Below are 24610 nucleotides of genomic sequence, written 5' to 3'. Positions count from 1 at the left end.
ATTTACTTTCCTCCCTACTTTTTATTTATTTATTTATTTATTTATTTATTTATTTAATAAAAATATATATTACTTGTCACTAGACTTATCGCACTCGAAAAACCTCAACACGAATTTTAATACACCCTGTATAAGCAGAACTGTGTCGGAGAACAGAGATTCCCCGCGTCTCTCAGTAACTTAAGCCCCGACTTCCTTGAAAATTTAGTCGAGTACTAGTTCCGAAACATTGAACAGATTTACTCTCACGACACGAACAAAAGAAAGAAAGAACCTAGCAAAATTAAACACAGGAAACAACGAATAACAACTGTAATTGACTTGATTTGTGTTACAATGTTCATTGCACAAAATATTTCCTTACGCTTATATTTGCAATATATCAAAGAAGTTTTGAAACTGTACAGCTCACAAACAACGTTTTTACAAGTTTTGAAATGTGGAAAACTGGATACAGAAGTGTAAACTAGTGACAGACATTGAATTATCAGCAATGAAATTGAATTTATTTATCCGTTAAATGCCCGGATCAAATCGATAATTTTCTCGGTCACCTAGTACCTCTATCAAACGGAAAACACGGCTGCATGGCCTCTAGATCAAACAGCGTCATGTTTATACTGGTGTGTAAAGCTTTCGGGAGAGACCATGACAAACAACTCGTTGTTATGGAAACCCACAATTTGGGAAAATTTAAGCTGACCTGGCGTTACAATAGTTTAGGGCCCATATATTCCTCTGACAGAGATTTCCGTTCAACTTGCACTCAAAACTAATACCATTCGACGAATACTCAAATATCTAGAATACGAACATACTGTATTGCGAATTAGATTAAAAATAGGTTTCTTTTTCCTCTTAATTTTTTTGGAATTGCTAATAAAAACCTGTACCAGTATCACTCGTTTAATGTTTTCCTTGGTCGATTTTGACATCTTAAATTTGTTTCGTTACTTTATTTCCATTGTTCTTAATATGCCGCGATCGGGAAGAGAAAAAGGAATTGGCTAGTCCAGACCTGCAGAACTCTAGCTCCTCAGAGCGACTGCCTTACTATCCCTTGTATCTCACCCATCTTTTCTACCAGTGCGGTCATAGCGTTCTAGTGACGCTCGGCTGCATCAACATTCATTCTCGCGGCGGCAGGTATACAATACGCTATCAAGAATTACACATAAACGGATAATAAAATCCTTAGGAATATACCTTAAGAAAGTAAGAGAAAAATGAATGAGGGAAATAAATAACTTAAAAGACATATGCAACGAGCCTATAATGATAGTAATTAAGACGCGAGTATGTTTATGAAACGAGCGCAAGCGAGTTTCATAATTTTCATACCAGCGTCTTAATTACCATTATAGGCAAGTTTCATACGACTTTTTATGCTCGACCATATTTCTAACTTGAAATTATTCATAACTTTCACGTTGTCTTATGTGAATGGGAAGGGAACTGACCTTGTGCAATCTCGTGAATTGTGAGATGTGCGCAGACGCGAAAGTATTGATTTTTTTCCCCGAAACGAATGTCGACGACCTTGATGTAATCTCGTTAAACTTGATATAACCTTGAAATTGAATTCGACATTAAAAACGAGATGACAAATTGAATTTATTTGAATATTATTTACAATTAACGCTAATTATTATAGTAACAGAACATGCCCTTCTGCGACAGTATTGGATTTCCAGCCTGCGTGACGTTTTGCTAGTTGTCTTTCGAATGCATATCCGAGAATAATGGAAAACCTGAACTTTAATGAATAGGTGTACTTTAATGACATGCATTAAAGGACTGCTACCAGGTGTATAATTACTACATTTCGGCATGGTCGAGCATAAAATAAATTTTAAAATATATGTGTGCATATAATGTAAGAAGATCTACCTATGTACAGGGACATCATTTTATTTTTACTTGCATTTTTATTGTACCTGCATTTCTGAATGTACTTCACTCCCACCCCTTCACTAATGTCCTTGCTCCCGTCAGACACACAAACTTACGGCCGCTGTAGCATTCCAAGTCTTCAAGCACTGAAGTAAACACTGCAGTGTATAGTGTGTTTCAGAAATATGGTTGCGTTTTCTATAGAAGAAAGAACCTATATTAATAATATCGTACTAAATAATTATATTCAAGAAACGATAAATTCAATTTCGGAGAATATGATTCAAAATGTTTTTAATAATATGCCTACTGAATTTAAGCCTGCATTGTAATGAACGGCAACCATTTTCAGCAACTTGTTTAAAAATTCAGATTAGCTTATTTTGAATTGAGGTGGCTAGAAGCAAAGGAATGCTAGTGGCATTTGTAATAACATGAGTTAAGTGCATCCAGTGTAAGCTAATGTATCTAAAATTTTAGTGGTAAAGGGTTATTTTAATCGCATCACACATTAAAATTTAAATAAAAATTTCACCGATTTTACGAAAGCTTAAATATTTAAACCCCATTTTCTCAAAAGTAACTTAAGTGCACTTACAGCCCTTTACTTATGAGCCCCTCAACTTAAATGCACTCTCTATATTGTATGTTAACATCAATAATTAATATGCTAAATAAAGTAGACATTACATAACGAACATAGCCGCCTGAAAAGTTGAGTTTTTTTTTTTTAAATGTTACTACTCTACTGTATTTTGATAAATTCCGTAAAAGTGATGATCAAACTGAAAATCGTAATATCGTATTTCCCTACAACATAAATGGATACACTACTTTTCTCTCCTCCTATACCTAGTAAAATGATTTGTTTACATATTGCACTAGTAACATCAAACTCCTGTAATGGAAGGGGGCAACAGTGATTCCGAGTATAGCCAGGTTAATGTTAAAAATGTTGGTAAAAATAAAGTGATGTCCCTGTATATATCGTCCTATTACTAGTAATGCAGATTAAGTCCACTTTTTATGTAAAATAAGTTAAGTACAGTCCCCCCATACCATTTTTCCAAAGGTTAAAGGAAGGAGGGCACGTGGTGCCAAATTACAATTCGATTTCCACACAACTATTTTTGCTTATAACTTTCGACTCAGTCATTTCCGGACCAGGGTTTCTTATCTCAAATTGATACAAGAGCTCTTCGCCATCATCCCTGAAAGTTTGTAACACCACCTTGGAAACACCCTGTATATTCTGTAATATGTAGCACTAATATTTTGTACAGAGCTAGTTTCGCAGTGTTAGTACGTTTATGTGGTTAAAAAAATAGCTGGACAGATCATTTCAATTTAGTAACAATCCCACTTACAGTTGTCATGCTCCATTATTATTATTATTATTATTATTATTATTATTATTATTATTATTATTATTATTATTTAGCTAGGTTATACCTTCCGTAGCGTCCTGACGTAAGCATTTAGAGTCAGAGGTTGAACTTTAAAACTAAAGGATCAGTGGCGGTGCGTCAATAAGAGCACAAGAGCACGTGAACACCTTGTTTCCATTAATGCACGACTAGTTTTATTATGTAATACCGTGTTGACGTAGTGGGGATGTATAATATCAGAATCGAGTATTTTAAACTTCCCGCATCTTGCATAAACTTCTTATGTAAACTTGGCAACATCCGTTCACGTACAAGCCGTGCTCTTTTCGAGTTGGTTACAGGAATTTCACGCATGCGTGGGAGAAAATTGTCTTTAGCTGGCCGCTTATGACTCGTCAAGAGCACAAACCGTTAAGTGAACAAGATGAGTATCTATCCTACAGATGTCAGGTGCATCGATGCCTATCGTTCACGTGCTATATCTCGAGAAGGAAATTTAAAAGCCTGTAGATGTCAGCATCTGACTGTAGGAACGATTACTTTACGTAGATGTGTGTACAGTGCTGCTACGAGTGTGTAGTTTGTGAATTACTATACTTCAGTGTCGGCATAATAGCATAGTTTGGCTTTCAAACACGTGCTGGCTGACTGTGGTGGTGGTATGAATTTAAGTATCTGTATAGTGGTGTATAATACACTCAGGGACAAATAAACCGGACACTTTAATATTTGCTGGTATTTTGCAAAACATTATCTTCTCATGCAATATTATGGTAGCCATCTGTTGTTATGGAGACGTGTATACATTGTTGATTGTTTTTTTGTTTTATAAACAAGCCATTACAACCAAATATTCCAATTTTGCTTTCGGAGTCTCAGCTATAACAATTTTGTCTCAACCATTCTGTGCTTCATTATCGTTATCATTCGTTATTTCTTTATTTTTACATTTTCTGAGTTTAAGTGGGGTTGTAACATTTGTCTTGAAACAAGATGCGACCTGAAGTTGTGGCTCGAGCTGTAGCCCTTTACGATGATGGACGCAGCGTACGTTACATTGCAAATGTTATTAATATGGCTAGAAGAACAACCCATGATGCCATAAAACGGTATAGAGAGACCCTAGAATATACCAGAAGACCAGGTTCGGGTCGTCCAAGAGCTACAAATCCAAATGAAGACAGGTATATGGTGTTGAGAGTTCTTAGGGAGCGCAACCTGCCAGCTACTAGTGTAGCCCAGCAATTTGTTAACATGCATGGACGCCCAATTTCGGCCAAAATAGTTAGAAGGAAGTTGAAAGCACGTGGACTGATATCAAGTAGACCTGCAACTGATCCCAGACTTCTCAGGATGCATCGAGTTGAACGACTGCGTTTTGCAAATGATCACAGGGATTGGAGAAATGGACAGTGGAGCTGTGTTCTGTTCACCGATGAGTCCCGTTTCAATCTGTGCTCACCTGATGGACGTGAAAGAGTTTGGAGAAGGAGGGGAGAAGATTTTCACAGTGTTGCATTTCCGAAAATGTGCCGTATGGAGGTGGTGGAGTGATGGTTTGGGCAGGAGTGTGTACGGATGCTCGTACAGAGTTGGTTTTTGTTGAAAATGGAAGACGAACAGCTGATAGGTATATAAATGAATGTTTGGCTGATCATGTTGTGCCATTTGGCCAATTTGTAGGCGATAATTTTGTTTTACTGCATGATAATGCACGGCCGCATATTGCCCATGCGGTCGGAGATTATCTCCAAGAAGTGGGAATCCATGTTCTTCCATGGCCAGCAAGGAGTCCAGACATGAACCCAATTGAACACGTGTGGGACATGCTGGGACGGCGTGTTAAGAATAGACGACCGAGACCAGAATCGTTACAAGAGTTGAGGCGAGCACTTGGCGAAGAATGGGAACTTATTCCTCAAGAAGACATTGCTAACCAAATTGAGAGCGTGCCAAGACGTATGGATGCAGTTATTCAAGCCAGAGGGGGTAATACCCGTTACTAAAAAGATTTTTTAATGTTTAAGGCACCATAAAATGAAAAAAACAGTTAGTCCAAACGATGCCATAGTTATACGCCCTTTGTAATGTTTTGTAAATTTTCTCATCAGAGATTTTTTTTTCAAATGTTGTCGTATAAGGTGCTAAATAAAACATTATTTTGTTTAAATGGGTTTTGTTTCATTTTGAAATAATTGGCAACAAAATACAAGCAAATATAGAAGTGTCTGGTTTTTTTGTCCCTGAGTGTATTTAAGAATAATATTTACTGACATGTATTTATAGTAATCAATCTATGCGAATGGGATTACAGTACTGGTATAGGCTATAGTGTATCAGAGTGTTGTGAATCAAAATATGTTACTGAACACACGCGTTTGTAAATAACGGGACTGTGGTATGTATTCATTATTAACTAACGTAAACAATGAACTCTGTTCAATGAAATTTGGAACAGTAAAGAACTGGGTAAACTGGCTTACCAGGAAAAATTGGAAATAGAAAGACTGAGTTTCATTATTATTACTATTATTATTACTCTTATTATTATTATTATTATTATTATTATTATTATTATTATTATTATTATTATTATTATATGTCGTTTTGAATTTATATACGGTTTTTTTCGATAGTGAAACACTGGAATCATGACATTTCATATTAGATTAAACGTACAATTTCAAATTCTCTTCGATTTTTGAACCACAAAATTGTGAACACACATAATATTTTATCACGAGCCGCCACTGTAAAGGATGTACTATCCGATAACTTTCCTAACTTGTTTGGAAACGAAAATGAGTTGCCAGCTGATTAGCAAGATTCTTCCTAGCGTTTAAACTCAACGACGGAAAGTTTCCTTCTGTATAAAAAAAATAGAGTATAAACTCATCGTCTTACATCGTGTTTGAATATGGGAACCTGAGATCCAACGGCTGTTACGACAACCACTAGACCACCGAGGACTAACCTCGCAGGGAATTTTCTCTTATAGGCATACAAGCATAATAAATTCTTGTTACTAGCTGTTTGGCTGTGAAACACCCTGAGGATCGGCGTGTACCTCCGTCTTATCACACAAAATTCGTGTCCTACATTATCTGGCGGATGTAGACATCCATATTTAAGCAGATACGATGCGATATAAACTTCCGCCAGGCAAAAGAGGGCTTAATCCCTTCAGATCACTCCAAGTGACAATGTGAGAGTGTTTGTTGCCCATTATCATAAATATTTATAGCGTGTATGCTTCATGGCGCCATGTTGCTCTTACCCACTCAGGTGGGGTCCTCTTACTTGTGGGAACAGGGGTGTACAGTACACTCCCTTCTGCTAGTCAAGCGTTTTGCAAATTGACGAATACAAGGAGCAGTGGTCGTAAGTCATTTTTGAAAAATTTCCTCTTTTTTCAATAGAATTCATCTTTTAAGGACACTACGTCAGAGGTCTCCAAAAAGCGTATTGTCATTCGTGCTGTCGATGCTGCCCGCCGAACACAGTGTGCTGTAAGACTAGAGAAGGGGGGAGAGACACGTACCTCAACAGATGGAAGCGATCAGTGGGGGATCGCAGGAACGATCTGCTTAGGTTTACAAATAATATCAAAGGAATAAGAAATATACGTTTGTATATTATTTTGTGCGAGATCGTGCCTATTTGCTTGTTTTCCGCACAGAACCAATACGCGGTAAGTGTGAAATACCACATTCAGTATTCCCAACGTAACACACAACAATTTCCCTCTTCTTACCGCTTAAGCGCGACATTCATTTTACTGCTTTAGGCTTTTAACATATTATTTTTAGACACGTTTAACATAGTAATAGTTATAAATTGGAAACTTACCACTGCAATTTCACCTAAATTGCAATGTTAATTATTGTTCTTAAATATTTGCAAAAATTAAGTAAAAGTCTACTACTCCACGAAACTTATTGCATTCCTGATACAAGTAACATTAAGGAAGCCGTGAAAAAATCAACAAGATTCCAGATGCCGATGTTATTACTGCAATATGTTATATAAATAATATTGTTAAAATATTAAAATGAAAAATAAATCATTACATAACCTTACCGTTTGTTTTAAGTTCGAATTTATAGACTGGGGAAAAAAAAAGACAGACGTATATCACGGCCTGCTGGAGTATAGATATTTTTGTTTTCTAAAGTTGCCGTCATGGAGATTTCATTACAACTAATTCGAAATTCGTCTTTCAGATATGTAATAAACGATCTTCGCACAAAATAATGTACGATACACGAGCGGTATGTTTGTTTTCATGTTCTCGGAAATTAAAAAAGCTCAACTACGTTTCACTTTTTCAATCTTTTCCTCGAACATGAAAACGTCAACATACCGCTCTTGTAACGCATATTACTATTGACATACTATGAAGCTGGAGCCCCTTCTGTTGCTATGGACACAAGTCATTGCAAATTCAACCTCTTCTGTTCTATGTTGCCTTTCAGTGCCTGGAAAAGATATTTTCCAGTTATATTTTGTAATTAAATCTAGAAGACATTCAGACACAGTAAATGTTCATTAACTCCTCGGATGAAAATGGCTAGGTGAGCTTTGTCATTTCTATCTGTGCTTTCGTCCAATGCAAGTGAGTAAGCTACAAACTGGTTAATTGTGGTTTCGACTTCAGATTCAATTACATTTACAATCTTGAAATTCCTTCTCTGAAATGTAATTGGAAACAATTTAATTTTCTCAAACTTTGACTTTGTTCTGGACACAGTATTTAGTAACGTCCTGTATGCACGATTTTACAAATGATGCTTCTGTAAAGGGCTTCATTGATTTTCCAAGCTAGAACATAGCTAGCAAGAAGCTTTTTTTTATTTAAGACCAAGAACACGTGTATGATTTGTGTTTGTATTTTCTTGTTTTATATTTATAAAAATATTTGTAGGCCTAAGCATTTCACCTAAAATTAAGGGGAATTGGACATTATCGCATGCAAAGTAATGGTAAAAATAGCCTATCTTCAAGCAGTCATAAATGTAATACTATTTATCACAGCTATTTCATTTTTTTAGTGATATATGTATACACATTAAACTTTAAAATGAAAAAAGAATGGTTAATCTAGTGTAAATCTTACCCCTTAAATTAATTTTTGAATTTGTTTTATATAAATTCACTACATACCTGTGATTAGGTACACTCTATTCACTTATCATAGCACACATTGAATTAAAATTTTGGCCACTTACTGCTAACAGATACTAAAACATACCCTACTAAAATTATTAAAATGTCTATAATATAATGGGCATAGGGCTTATACTAATCTCCAATTTTTTTTTAATTTATTGACGGTGATCATTACTACAAGCCCTATGCCCATAATATTACAGATATATGAATACTTTTAGTAGGGTATGTTTTAGTATCTATTAGCAGTAAGTGGTCAAAGTTTCAATTCAATATGTGTTATAATAAGTGAATAGAGTGTACCTAATCACAGACATGTAGTGAATTTATAAAAACAAATTGTGCTTAATTAAAAAAATTAATTTAAGGATACAGATTTACTCTAGAGTCACCATTCTTTTTCATGTTAAAGGTTAATATGTATACACACATAGCTAACAAAAATGAAAGACCACTGATAAATAGCAGACTATTATATTTATGACTGCTAGAAGATAGGCTATTTTTACCATTATTTTACATGCGATAATGACCAACTCCCCTTAAACAAAAAAAAACTATAAGTACGTCATGCGAAACTGAGTGCAAACATATTGTAATATACTGATTATTACGTAAAACCAACAGTTATACAGATGGCCCCAAAATAAATTATTTTCACATGTCCAACACGCCTGTAACTGTATGATATTCTTTGTGAAGAATCGAGTATTGTCGTCGCATGTTGAATTTCAACACTCCCTTAATAATTTTCGAACAAATTAAGAATTTCACATTCTCCACGCTAACACAAAAAATTTCTCTTCCTCTTCATCCTTGAATGTACTACGTCCATGATTAGAAGACATTGTGAAAATGTGGAACACTCCGACCAACACAATGATAATGGCAGTCCGCCACTGCTCTTCGTTTGCGCATAAACATTGAGTACAGTACAGGTGGGGATGGGTGAGGCGGAACGGGCACATTAAGTACTGGCTTCGGTTCCGTTCAGGGGCTTACTCGCGAGTACGCTTTTGGAGACGTCTGCACTACGTTGATTACTGGTAAAAGGGTATTACGGATATGGAGGTAGAACTCGATGAATTCATAACTGTGGCTCTAGAATGAGGTGATGTGGTCAGCACCACACTCCGATCGCATTTTATTCCTTTAAAAGACCTGGTACTCAATTTTATGAGAAGCTGAGTGAACAACGTCTGGGACGGGGCTTCCAACAACAAAACTTCCACCACTACCAATAATACGCAACTAAATTAACAAAAAATTCTATATATGCAATATATACGAAGAAATAGGAAACTGATAAGAAATAAATGTGTAATAAATAAGTATACAAAATACACAAATAATTAATTAAATTAATAATTGATCAAATTCCAGCAGAATTAATACAAGAGGATGGAAGGGCATTATCTAGCGAAATTTATAAACTTGTACTTGCAATTTGGGAAAAGGAAATTGTACCAGAACAATGGAAGGAGTCTATAATCGTACCTATCTTTAAGAAGGGGGACAAGACTAACTGTAGTAACTTTCGAGGAATATCACTTTTGTTGACGTCGTACAAAATTTTGTCCAATATCATTTTGAGAAGATTAACTCCATATATAGATGAAATTATTGGGGATCATCAGTGTGGGTTTAGGCGTAATAGATCAACTATTGATCAGATTTTTTTCTATTCGACAGATATTGGAGAAAAAATGGGAGTATAAGGGTACAGTACATAAGTTATTCATAGATTTCAAAAAGACGTATGACTCTGTTAAGAGAGAAGTATTATATGATATTCTTATTGAATTTGGTATTTCCAAGAAACTAGTTCGATTAATTAAAATGTGTCTTAGTGAAACTTACAGCAGAGTCCGTATAGCCCAGTTTCTATCTGATGCTTTTCCAATTCACTGCGGGCTAAAGCAGGGAGATGCACTATCACCTTTACTTTTTAACTTCGCTCTAGAGTATGCCATTAGGAAAGTTCAGGATAACAGAGAGGGTTTGGAATTGAACGGGTTACATCAGCTGCTTGTCTATGCGGATGACGTGAATATGTTAGGAGAAAATCCACAAACAATTAGGGAAAACACGGAAATTCTACTTGAAGCAAGTAGAGCGATAGGGTTGGAAGTAAATCCCGAAAAGACTAAGTATATGATTATGTCTCGTGACCAGAATATTGTACGAAATGGAAATATAAAAATCGGAGGTTTATCCTTCGAAGAGGTGAAAAAATTCAAATATCTTGGAGCAACAGTAATAAATATAAATGACACTCGGGAGGAAATTAAACGCAGAATAAATATGGGAAATGCGTGTTATTATTCGGTTGAGAAGCTTTTATCATCTAGTCTGCTGTCAAAAAATCTGAAAGTTAGAATTTATAAAACAGTTATATTACCGGTTGTTCTGTATGGTTGTGAAACTTGGACTCTCACTTTGAGAGAGGAACAGAGATTAAGGGTGTTTGAGAATAAGGTTCTTAGAAAAATATTTGGGGCTAAGAGGGATGAAGTTACAGGAGAATGGAGAAAGTTACACAACGCAGAGCTGCACGCATTGTATTCTTCACCTAACATAATTAGGAACATAAAATCCAGACGCTTGAGATGAGCAGGGCATGTAGCACGTATGGGCGAGTCCAGAAATGCATATAGAGTGTTAGTTGGGAGGCCGGAGGGAAAAAGACCTTTTGGGAGGACGAGACGTAGATGGGAAATAATATTAAAATGGATTTGAGGGAGGTGGGATATGATGGTAGAGACTGGATTAATCTTGCACATGATAGGGACCGATTTCGGGCTTATGTGAGGGCGGCAATGAACCTCCGGGTTCCTTAAAAGCCAATAAGTAAGTAAGTAATAAATAATATACACAAAAATAAATAATTAAATAAATAGAAATGGCTTAATGGCTTACCCAAATAAATTATGAAATATTTACTGTTTTATTAACACTATGATTTTAGTTTGAACACACGTTTGTCATAATTAACTCTTAAAAATTTAGTTGTCCAGCGCTATGGAGTAACGATTAACATGTGTGATAGCGTAAGAAGAGGGCCCGGGTTTAAATCCTGATTAGGACAAGTTACCTAATTGGGGTTTTCCTGGGGTTTTGCCCTCAAATCTAGGGTAACTTCCGTCGCTCGATCCTGGACTCATTATCACCTTCATCTTACTCAGACGCTAGATACCTTACCAACGCCAATTCAATTTATAGCTGACACAGTTACAGAATATATTTACTTCTTGACACTTGTTCACTGACATCAAAAGCTTTTTCCTTACATTTTCGTTGTACCTTATTTTTTGACTATATCATGCAGGCTTTGCTTAATTGTTAGTTTCAGTTGCCATGGTAATATTTTACACTGCATAGGTACAATCAGGACATAGTTAAAATGCAAGGAAATAGTAATATACGTTACAAGAGCGGTATGTTGACGTTTTCATGGTCGAGGAAAAGATTGAAAAAGCGAAACGTTGTTGAGCTTTTTTAATTTCCGAGAACATGAAAACAAACATACCGCTCGTGTATCGTACATTATTTTGTGCGAAGATCGTTTATTACATACCTGAAAAACGAATTTCTAATTAGTTGTAATGAAATCTCCATGTTGGTTTCTGTTTAATGACGGCAACTTCGGAACACCAAAATATCTTTCTTCAACATTGTTGCTATAAAATGTTTTCTGTGTTTACTATACTCCAGCAGGCCGTGATATACGTCTGTCTTTTTTTCCCCCAGTCTATAAATGCGAACTTAAAACAAACGGTAAGGTTATGTAATGATTTATTTTTCATTTTAATATTTTAACAATATTATTTATATAACATATTGCAGTAATAACATCGGCATCTGGAATCTTGTTGATTTTTTCACGGCTTCCTTAATGTTACTTGTATCAGAAATGCAATAAGTTTCGTGGAGTAGTAGACTTTACTTAATTTTTGCAAATATTTAAAAACAATAATTAACATTGCAATTTAGGTGAAATTGCAGTGGTAAGTTTCCAATTTATAATTATTACTATGTTAAACGTCTCTAAAAATAATATGTTAAAAGCCTAAAGCAGTAAAATGAATGTCGCGCTTAAGCGGTAAGAAGAGGGAAATTGTTATGTGTGTTACGTTGGGAATACTGAATGTGGTATTTCACACTTACCGCGTATTGGTTCTGTGCGGAAAACAAGCAAATACGCACGATCTCGCACAAAAGTGTTTGATGTCACTTTACAAGTCCTTTACGATAGACGTTGAAGATGAGGAATTTTGTGTATTAACTTATATTTAATTCTGATTTATTTATTTATTTATTTATTTTTTATTTATTTATTTATTTATTTATTTATTTATTTATTTATTTATTTATTTATTTACGCATTTGTTTATTCGTTCATTTATATTTAATAATTTTTTTATTTTTTATGTATTAGTTTAGTTTAACTTTTATTCATTTACTTATTCTTTTTTATGTGATCATTTGTTAATTAATGTATGTCTTTATTTTTCTATTTCCATTTCATCATTCAGTGTTTATTTGTTTATTATTTTTTATTAATTTATTTGTTTATTTCTGTGTTCATTTACTTGTTTATTTATTATATATTTAGGACATAGTATTTTAATTGGTTTATTGGTTTTTATTGAGTTGTCAAATGGTAAGAGATGTCTTTCTTCCATCTTGCATGTGAAGTATACGATAGCCTATAATCACGAGATTGGTATCCCTGTTTGCTGTTGCAGTAAACGTGTATGATGGCGAACAGTTGAACCTCACTCGTATCAGCAGGACGGAGATGGGTGCCTATTTGTGCATCGCAACCAATGGAGTGCCCCCTTCCGTTAGCAAGAGGATCATTGTCGACGTCGAATGTAAGTACCACTGATTGATACATATGCACCAGAAACGGCAAGATATAGTATGTACTGTTAGAGTTAAAAAAATAATGACTTTTCGATTTTAAACAGTTTGCAGTTTGATGGTTTTCCTGTTATACATGAGGATATTGAGTCAAAACTTCATTTATTTCTGCTGGAATTGCATATTCCTGTAAGTTGCTAGGCAACAAGCCTTTTGTATCGTCTACACACAGGAATATTTTTATATGATGACAAGTTCCTTTCAGCAAAAGAGGGCTTTGTTGATTGTCGCGAAATTGCCCAAAATGATTCACTGATAACTGCACTGTCTTGTCATATTGCAATAAATGAAATATAGCTGTAATATTTTCAATATCTGCGTTTCTTCTGTATTCCATTTCTGTTTATTTTCTATGTTCTTAATGTTGAATGCTTAAAAACAACAAAATATGCTTTTATATGGGCTACAAGCTGTAATATGCATTAACCCCTTAAATATACATATACAGTCAACTTCGGATATAGTGAACCTCTGCGGACCAGCATATTTCGTTCGCTATATCCGAGGTTCATTAAAACCCAAGTGTCTGTTTTTATACTACTGACGTTGCTATACATACAGTATTAATGCCCGTTTGGGACAGACCACGTCAATATCAGTACTAATGTTCACTGCATCTTCCAACTTAAACACTTTACGCTTCGACATCCTGATGTTCACAGTTCGAAATTTGAATCGAATACAGCCATGTAATAATAATAATAATAATAATAATAATAATAATAATAATAATAATAATAATAATAATTTATTTAACCTGGCAGAGTTAAGGCCATACGGCCTCCTCTAACGCTCAACCAGGAGTAAAACTGCGTTACAAAAAACACTACAAATTTACAAAGTACACTACAATTTTACACAAAAAACTGAATAAGATATTAATAATAAAATGTAAACAACAAATAAGTAGAAATCAGACATAATACAGGGTGTCCGGGACAAAATTTACCAATAAGAAAGTTCAATAACTCGCGTAATAATGGAGATAGGAAAATGATATTTGCGGCAAATGAAAGAGGGACATTTTAAGTTTTATGTGTGATGTTGGCAACATTTGGTCATTGTTGTTGACATAGCTGTAATTAAAATGGCGTTCACAGTGCAACAAAAAGTTCAATGCTGCTATTGGCTTGCCGAATTCAAGTATCCGAAGATAGTGGAGAGAAGATTTAGACAACAGTGGCCTGAGAAGCAACCACCAGATATGCACACAATAACAACTTGGCATAGAAAGCTTCTTGAGACCGGTTCTCTTGTAGAGAAAAAACCAATCGGGAAGAAAGTGACAGAACCGCAAGTCGACAGAATTCAGCAAGCTTTCCAACGGAGCCCGTGTAAGTCTGTTCGCCGTGCCAGCAGGGAACTTGCAATTCCAAAGTCAACTATCCACGATGTTCTGCACAAGAGGTTACGTCTTCATGCATACAAGATTCAATTGGTTCAAAAGTTGAAACCAAACGACTTGCCTGCACGATATGATTTCGCTAGTGACATGCTGTTGAAAATTGATATTGAAAATGAATATCTGCAGAAGGTCGTGTTTAGTGATGAGTCCACCTTCCACGTCTGTGGACCTACAGCATGGCCTCCCAGATCCCCAGACCTAACCCCACTGGACTTCTTTTTTGGGGGATACATAAAAGACATTGTGTACAAGACTCTAGTGGCTGATTTGGAGGAGAATTTTCGCTGCTTGTGCAACTCTCACTCCAGAGATGTTACGAAACACATGGCAAGGACTTGAATATCGCCTGGACATCTTTCGTGCTACAAGAGGTGCACACATAGAAGTTTATTAGTGGTCATTCGAAACTTTGGAAGTCCCTTTGTCAATTCCCGCAAACAGCATTTTCATCCATCAAGTATTTGGTGAGTTATTAAACTTTCTTATTGGCAAATTTTGTCCCGGTCACCCTGTATACAGAAAGAAAGGAAAAATCATAATAAAATATGAACAGCAGGTCAAAACAAATGAGACATACAAAGTAAAAAAAATAATACAATTATTGATAATAATAATAATAATAATAATAATAATAATAATAATAATGATAAAAATAAGAATATTAATAATAATAATAATGATAACGATAATAATAATAATAATAATAATAATAATAATAATAATAATAATAATAATAACAAAAATACTAATAGTAGTAATAAAATAGTGCAGTACAAAGCATACAACGAATACAATATTTTTAAGTACACACAGTAAGGAAAATTATTATTATATACAGCTCAACTTATCACATTATAGATATACCATTATCGGAAAATATGAAAACAAAAATATAAAATAAGTTAAATATCACTAGAACATAAAAAAATGTGAATACGTGGAAACATGCAATACAACACTTGTCATAATAGTAAGTTAGTTTGGCAACTCGTCATAAGATAATTTTCTAACTTGGATTTGAAAGATTTCAATGTCCGGCAGCCCTTGACTTCAGGCGGCAGAGAGTTCCAGTGACGAGAGGTAGCAACAGTGAAAGATGAGGAATACAGAGATGATGTGTGAAGTGGAATTTCTAGCGTGTTATCGGGTTGTGATCGAGTATTAATATTATGATAGCGAGAGAGAGTATGAAAACGAGCGAATAAATAATAGAGGGATGAAGTGTGCATAATTCGATATAAGAGAGAAAGTGAGCGCAGATTTCTCCTCTCATGTAATCTAAGCCATGATAACTTCTAGAAAGAAGGTGAGATATGATCATAGTATCGAACATTACAAATGAAGCGGACGCAGGTAGTAGGCACTGACCGATTTCGCACCTCTTCCCACTAGAGGTATGCTACTGTGTACTCGGCCTTGGAATTTCCCAGGGTTCACTTTTAAAAGGTGCGGAACGAAGGGTTGCTGAATATTATACTGTAATCCTTTTTGTATTTACCTTTTGGTCCTCTCTCTACTCACTTTTACAAAAGAAAACACTTTATCTTTCTATTATTCTCTTTAACATGTTCCAAGCTGTCCAGGAAGCTGAAAAAATCCTTTGTCTTTCAACGCACTTAAGGAGTAGAAGGTTTGACATTTTGTTCTGCACATATTCTTGGAATAATTTCGAGGGAAAAATATTCAGATCAACTTTACAGGGAGTTATACCTGAAAGCTTCATTTGCATAATACACGTCACTGTTCGTTAACAGAAAACCACAATTTAAGTCACACAGAGTTAGTGTGCACTCAATGTTGGTTGCTTGACGGTTGTCAGCCCACTTTGAGGTCTGTGGATATAGAGGGAAGAATTGGATTGGTGTCTAGTAGAGTTCCCGGGTATCTCAGTTGGTAGAGCGTTGGTACGTTAAACCAAAGGTCCCGGGTTCGATGCCTGGCCCCGGAACAATTTTTCCCTCGAAATTATTCAAATCAACTTTACAGGGAGTTATACCTGATTTGCATAATACACGTCACTGTACGTTACAGAAAACCACAATTTAAGTCACACAGAGTTAGTGTGCACTCAATGTTGGTTGCTTGGCGGTTGTCAGCCACTTTGAGGTCTGTGGATATAGAGGGAAGAATTGGATCTGTGTCTGGTAGAATTCCCGGGTAGCTCAGTTGGTAGAGCGTTGGTACGTTAAACCAAAGGTCCCGGGTTCGATGCCTGGCCCCGGAACAATTTTTCTCTCGAAATTATTCAAATCAACTTTACAGGGAGTTATACCTGATTTGCATAATACACGTCACTGTAGGTTACAGAAAACCACAATTTAAGTCACACAGAGTTAGTGTGCACTCAATGTTGGTTGCTTGACGGTTGTCAGCCCACTTTGAGGTCTGTGGATATAGAGGGAAGAATTGGATCGGTGTCTAGTAGAGTTCCCGGGTATCTCAGTTGGTAGAGCGTTGGTACGTTAAACCAAAGGTCCCGGGTTCGATGCCTGGCCACGGAACAATTTTTCCCTCGAAATTATTCAAATCAACTTTACATGGAGTTATACCTGATTTGCATAATTCACGTCACTGTACGTTACAGAAAACCACAATTTAAGTTACACAGAGTTTGTGTGTACTCAATGTTGGTTGCTTGACGGTTGTCAGCCCACTTTGAGGTCTGTGGATATAGAGGGAAGAATTGGATCGGAGTCTGGTAAAGTTCCCGAGTAGCTCAGTTGGTAGAGCGTTGGTACGTTAAACCAAAGGTCCCGGGTTCGATGCCTGGCCTCGGAACAATTTTTCCATCGAAATTATTCAAATCAACTTTACAGGGAGTTATACCTGAAAGCTTGATTTGCATATTCTTGGAAGTTTATAGCACAAAGGATTTCCTAAATTACCATTTTGGCCATTCCAAAAATCACATTTCTTGGGGAAGTTCTAGTATTAGGTTCACTATAACCGAAGAGAGGGTTAACTATAAATGGATATGTTAATGTACTTTTTAATGTATGCAGGTCGGGACCAACGATTTAGGTTCACTATAGCCGAATGTTCACTATTACCGAGTTCACTCTATATGCAGTATAAAATCTTGAAATTTAGTTACATATGACTTGAAATACATTTATATATTAGTAGCCTAACTTAAGATTTGCAAACATGCATATATGGTAAAAACCGCTCTCTATACTTATAATGAATCGCTTCTAAAATTAACTTTTAAGAAGCTCTTTTCGGATGTAAAGCGAAAGATTATTGCTTAGATGAGCATTATTAGGAAAACAGCAAAAAGAAACTTTATTAAACTTGTATACGAACTAGTTCCTGTTACAGTGTTATTACGCAAAGCTCAACAGAAAAGATATACCGTATGAAACTTAAAACAGCGGATGTACGCTTCTTGAGAGCGCTTCCACATAAACAAAAGACTGTAAAGAGAAGTGGTTAGATCCTACCAGCATATGGGAAGAGTGTTTTATGCATAGTCCAATATTATCAAAATGCTTCTTGGTTATAAACACGTGAGCGAAGACTCAAGGATGGGCTCTTACGAAGTGCACAGAATAATCTCAATACTTACTTACTTACTTACTTACTTACTTACTTACTTACTTACTTACTTACTTACTTACTTACTTACTTACTTACTTACTTACTGGCTTTTAAGGAACTCGAAGGTTCATTCCCGCCCTCACATAAGCCCGCCATAGGTCCCTATCCTGAGCAAGATTAATCCAGTCTCTATCATCATATCCCATCTCCCTCAAATCCATTTTAATATTATCTTTCCATCTACGTCTCGGCCTCCCCAAAGGTCTTTTTCCCTCCGGCCTCCCAACTAACACTCTATATGAATTTCTGGATTCGCCCATACGTGCTACATGCCCTGCCCATCTTCAACGACTGGATTTAATGTTCCTAATTATGTCAGGTGAAGATTACAATGCGTGCAGTTCTGTGTTGTGTAACTTTCTCCATTCTCCTGTAACTTCATCGCTCTTAGCCCCAAATATTTTCCTAAGCGCCTTATTCTGAAACACCCTTAACCTATGTTCCTCTCTAAAAGTGAGAGTCCAAGTTTCACAATCATAAAGAACAACTGGTAATATAACTGTTTTATAAATTCTAACTTTCAGATTTTTTGACAACAAACTGGATGACAAAAGCTTCTCAACCGAATAATAACAGGCATTTCTCATATTTATAATATAACATAATATAATATAATACTCGTAAATATATATATATATATATATATATATATATATATATATATATATATATATATAATTTGAACTGGTAATGAGAATTACGGGAAAATGGCTGAACGGATTTTAATAAATGACCCCTCATTTTGAAGCTTAGAACCCAAAGATTTTCAGAAAAATAGTAGTTTTCAGTGAAATTTCTATTTTCTTACATCATTTTCCTATTTTCCAAAATCCATCTTTCGTCAGTTTTGAGAACTAATTAATTGCATTTCAGAATAAAACAAAACACACACTACAATAAACAATAGACTATTACACGAAGGCCATGACCTGCAGGATTGCTGACATACTCAGAGTTCAGATGGCTCATATTCTTCCACATCATAATGCCATTATGTGGATGTTCATTTGTGTAATTTTTTGATAACGTATAAAAATAATTTACAAGTCTGATTCTCTGGTCGGTAGTTTTCCGAGTACAGCTGTGTATTCGATATTAAGAACTACAAAACTTAAGAATGTTTGATGACATTATTACCATTAAAAATGAAATGTTATTAGACAGTAGTTAATGCAACACATAATGGTATACAGATGATATGAAAGTGAAAACTTTTGGGGCCTTAAGTAAGTAGACGCATAGAAAGAAGATTTTATATTAGATCTTCATTTCTATAATATACTGAGTAACGGCTCTATATATATATATATATATATATATATATATATATATATATATATATACTGAAAACTATAAAACTTACGTGTAACAGCGTGGTCGATCGGCGGATGTTGCGTCAACATTTGTTGTGACTATACATTAGGAATGCCTATAACATCGACATCAACGTGAAGTTTCGATTTAATGAATGAAAACGCAAAATCTCATAAACTTCTTTCCATCTGACTGTAGATAATTATTTGAAGAGAAGTAATATAATGATAACGAGATACTAAGGTTATTGTTATGAACTTAACACTACTTGTATTAAACTTGTAGGATATGTGGAAATCAAACCACAGTATAGAGAACATATCTCTATCCTGTGATCAAACAGTGGTTTTCTTCCTGCTCACAAGGAAGTAATGCCATTGTTTAAAACATTTGTCGTACGTAATTTTGACGTATAATGGATAAACAATTGATCCTCACTACTTTTCCCGCCAAGAGAGCACCTCCTTCTTCTAGCTATGCCTCCGTCTTTCAGTTGCTGACTATAGTAGTCGTGACAGCAGGTTGCAACTTACACGCTTGGCCAACTTATTATGAGATATAATTATTTGGAAGTGTACGTCAGATTTACGTATCAATAGTATTAATAGAAAATTTTCTGTTAGTGCAGTTTATTTATTCCCTTAAGTGTGTTTTATCTAACAAAGTAACACTGGATGAAAACTTACATGGTGATGGACACTACTGTGCAGATCATAGATGAAAGTTCAGATGAAGATGCTGATGATGACGCTGAAGGCAATGTAGAGATTGAATATGAAACTTGTGACAATGACAAGGATCTAAGATACAGTAGGAGAGATTGAGAATCACGTAGAAAGCAAGCGAATGGAGAGGAGAGGAGAGGAGAGGAGAGGAGAGGAGAGGAGAGGAGAGGAGAGGAGAGGAGAGGAGAGGAGAGGAGAGGAGAGGAGAGGAGAGGAGAGGAGAGGACGAGTAAGACCGACATGTAAAACCGACTGATCGTTCTGACATTGTTACTTGGGTTTTCGCGTTGAAACTAAAAAATTGAAGGTGGATAGGTTCAAAAATAAAGTAAAAAAACCATTCAGAGGGAATATGTTTCATTATTATGAAAGCAAATAACTTTTAAACTGTCTGATATTTTTCAACAGTAATCTCTCTAGAGGTTTTGATTTATCTAGAGAAAATCAAACTCGAGTGGGATTTAATTGACTATTACACGATTAGAAGAAAGTATATAAAGATTAGAAGTAACGAAGTACTCCAATACAATAAAATATTAATTGACTTACCAAAACACAACTATCTTCAACTGTATTATTGTACCATCTCAACATTACAAATATGACGCTAGATGCATGCTAGATGGCAGTGGTGTGTTATGATTAGTTGTTTTCTTATTATCAGTTGTGCCAACTATGGAATCTTCATTGAACTCTGTGGACGGTTACTAGTCAAGAAGGCTTTGTTGATTCAGTTTCATTTTTATTAAAACAGTTGCATTCCACTTCAATTATCCGGATCCCAGTAATCAACGTCACTTAACAGATGATTTTCAATAAATCTTAGTATTAAACAATCTCTGATACGTGACTATCCATAATATCATATAGCAGAAGCTATAACAAACATAACCTAAATAATATAAACGAGTGTTAGAAAAGTTTTAATTAGGGATGATGAAATAAACAAGAAACGTTTTAATTAACGATGATGGCATAAAAAATAATCATGAATAATATTAAAAGAAAGAATTATTGAAAGTACAATTCTCAAATTTGAATCTTTTAGTGGTTGGTGTTAGTGTTTTATATTAGACGTGTGCTTAAAAGAAGTGAACTCGTTGATGTACATGGTGTATTTCTCAACTTATTCAGGATTTCCGAATGGTGCTCTTCATTTATTTGTAAATAGGATTTCAGGGAAGATGCATAGCTATGACCAGTGATCTTTATTAATTCTTGTTCTTGAATGCCAATGCGAGTCATATTTGAAACTGCTGTGCATCGAATGGAGTGGTTTGTAATTTCATTTTTTTTTTCCTTTTTTTTTTTTTTTTTTTTTTTTTTTTGCCGTCCAGACCAGCGCAGTTTGGAATGTTGGCAAAAAAAAGAAACAAATGCTAGGGACGCGATAAAATTAAACAAATACTAGGGACGCGATAAAATTGTGCGATAAGCAGCCATAATTGGTTGAAAGACGTCCTTTCGTACCGTTTTATTGGTCAAAAGTAGTTATGACGTAGTAAAAGTGTAATAGTGAATGGTGCTCTTCATTTATTTGTAAATAGGATTTCAAGGAAGATGCATAGCTATGACCAGTGATCTTTATTAATTCTTGTTCTTGAATGCCAATGCGAGTCATATTTGAAACTGCTGTGCATCGACTGGAGTGGTTTGTAATTTTTTTTTTTTTTTTGACGTCCAGACCAGTGCAGTTTGAAATGTTGGCAAACAAAGAAACGAATGCTAGGGACGCGATAAAATTAAACAAATGCTAGGGACGCGATAAAATTAAACAAATGCTAGGGACGCGATAAAATTAAACAAATGCTAGGCACGCGATAAAATTAAACAAATGCTAGGCACGCGATAAAATTAAACAAATGCTAGGGACACGATAAAATTAAACAAATGCTAGGGATGCGAATAAAATTAAACAAATGCTAGGGACGCGATAAAATTAAACAAATGCTAGGGACGCGATAAAATTAAACAAATGCTAAGGACGTGATAAAATTAAACAAATGCTAGGGACGCGATAAAATTAAACAAATGCTAGGCACGCGATAAAATTAAACAAATGCTAAGGACGTGATAAAATTAAACAAATGCTAGGGACACGATAAAATTAAACAAATGCTAGGCACGCGATAAAATTAAACAAATGCTAAGGACGTGATAAAATTAAACAAATGCTAGGGACACGATAAAATTAAACAAATGCTAGGGACGCGATAAAATTAAACAAATGCTAGGGACGCGATAAAATTAAACAAATGCTAGGCACGCGATAAAATTAAACAAATGCTAAGGACGTGATAAAATTAAACAAATGCTAGGGACACGATAAAATTAAACAAATGCTAGGGACGCGATAAAATTAAACAAATGCTAGGGACGCGATAAAATTAAACAAATGCTAGGCACGCGATAAAATGAAACAAATGCTAGGGACGCGATAAAATTAAACAAATGCTAGGGACGCGATAAAATTAAACAAATGCTAAGGACGCGATAAAATTAAACAAATGCTAGGGACACGATAAAATTAAACAAATGCTAGGGACGCGATAAAATTAAACAAATGCTAGGGACGCGATAAAATTAAACAAATGCTAGGCACGCGATAAAATTAAACAAATGCTAGGGACGCCATAAAATTTAACAAATGCTAGGGACGCGATAAAATTAAACAAATGCTAGGGACGCGATAAAATTAAACAAATGCTAGGGACGCGATAAAATTAAACAAATGCTAGGGACGCGATAAAAATAAACATATGCTAGGGACGCGATAAAATTAAACAAATACTAGTGACGCGATAAAATTAAACAAATGCTAGGGACGCGATAAAATTGTGCGATAAGCAGCCATAATTGGTTGAAAGACTTCCGTTCGTACCGTTTTATTGGTCAAAAGTAGTGTGACGTAGTAAAATTATAATAGTCATTCAAAATAATTCTGAAAAATTTTTATTTGAACATCTAATGGACTTAGTTTGCTGCACAAGCCACTAGTATTTATATATTCCCAATGAAATTGTAAAATCTCTGCTACATCCTCGTTCAGCACTACATGGTATGCACTGTACATCTGTACGTACTTTCAGAAGGAAATTGCACTGAAAAAATATAATTTTTATGGCTGTGTAAATTTACGGCCTCACTTGTGAATACGCACGCATGTGTGTGTGTATGTGTGACTTACTAAAAGCACACTCCGAGGTAATCATGAATGTATGTGCATTAGTAAAAAGTGATTTTTTTTTTTCATTTATGAGAGCTTTTCCATGAAATATATAGAGTTGAAGTGCAGGATTCAACTCTGACATCAAAGAAGCGTAAAGTGGACATACAGATGCAACGTCTGATATGGCATTCGCTTCCGCCAAACACATGAAAATATAAAATTACACGTTGCAAAAAATCTGCGCCAGAAAGTAGTTCTCACTAGAACCCTTGCCAACCTGCTGCAATGATTTAATTCGCGAGTTGCATGCTAGATAGATTATTATGGAATTAAAGGTGTTGCACACCAATGGTTTACTCATATCTCATAGATAGGAAACAGAAAGTTGAAATCAATACAACTATGAAATCTACATCGACATGGGGAACTATTAATAATGGAATTCCTCAAGGATCAATATTAGGTTCCCTACTTTTTCTAGTGTTTATAAATGATCTTGCCCCCCTTATAAAAGATGTAGGTCATCCCATATTATTTGCAGATGATACAAAAGTTTAGTAATTACAGCCAATAACTCCAACACATTCAACAGAGGAATTCTCTTCAAAATATGTGACTGGTTCTCAGCCAATAAATTAGTATTATATTGTAACAAAACTAACATAATTCAATTTAAATCCTGTCCAAATTCAACCTCGAAAATTTCTAGCGTCATAATTAACAATAGATCCATATTATAAACAACAAAAATCAAATTTCTTGGCTTAAAAATCGATAATGTGTTAAATTGCAAAAATCATATTAAAGAAATTGCCCTCAAACTAAATTCATCTTTTTTGCTATTAGATCTATGCAAAAGATAGTAAATATCAATACCTTAAAAACAATATACTTTGCATACTTCCACTCGGTAATGAGTTTTGGAATAATATTCTGGGGAAATTCCACAGATAGAGTATATTCCTACTACAAAAAAGAGTAATTAGAATAATAGTAGGTCCAAATCTAGGGAATCGTGTAG

At 35.1% G+C, this 24610-nt stretch overlaps 1 protein-coding gene across 1 annotated transcript in view; it reads left to right on the top strand.

Moving 5' to 3' along the window:
* Nucleotides 1-24610, top strand: part of LOC138713966 (lachesin-like) — a 794574-nt gene that overhangs the window by 500313 nt on the left and 269651 nt on the right. The window contains exon 5 of the mRNA XM_069846547.1: nucleotides 13199-13327. Coding sequence (XP_069702648.1) covers nucleotides 13199-13327 — 129 coding nt within the window. The remainder of the gene's footprint in view (nucleotides 1-13198; nucleotides 13328-24610) is intronic.

The sequence above is a fragment of the Periplaneta americana genome, chromosome 14 (assembly GCF_040183065.1).
Source record: "Periplaneta americana isolate PAMFEO1 chromosome 14, P.americana_PAMFEO1_priV1, whole genome shotgun sequence".
Taxonomy (NCBI): Eukaryota; Metazoa; Arthropoda; class Insecta; order Blattodea; family Blattidae; genus Periplaneta; species Periplaneta americana.
This window is presented reverse-complemented; position numbering and strand designations above follow the sequence as displayed.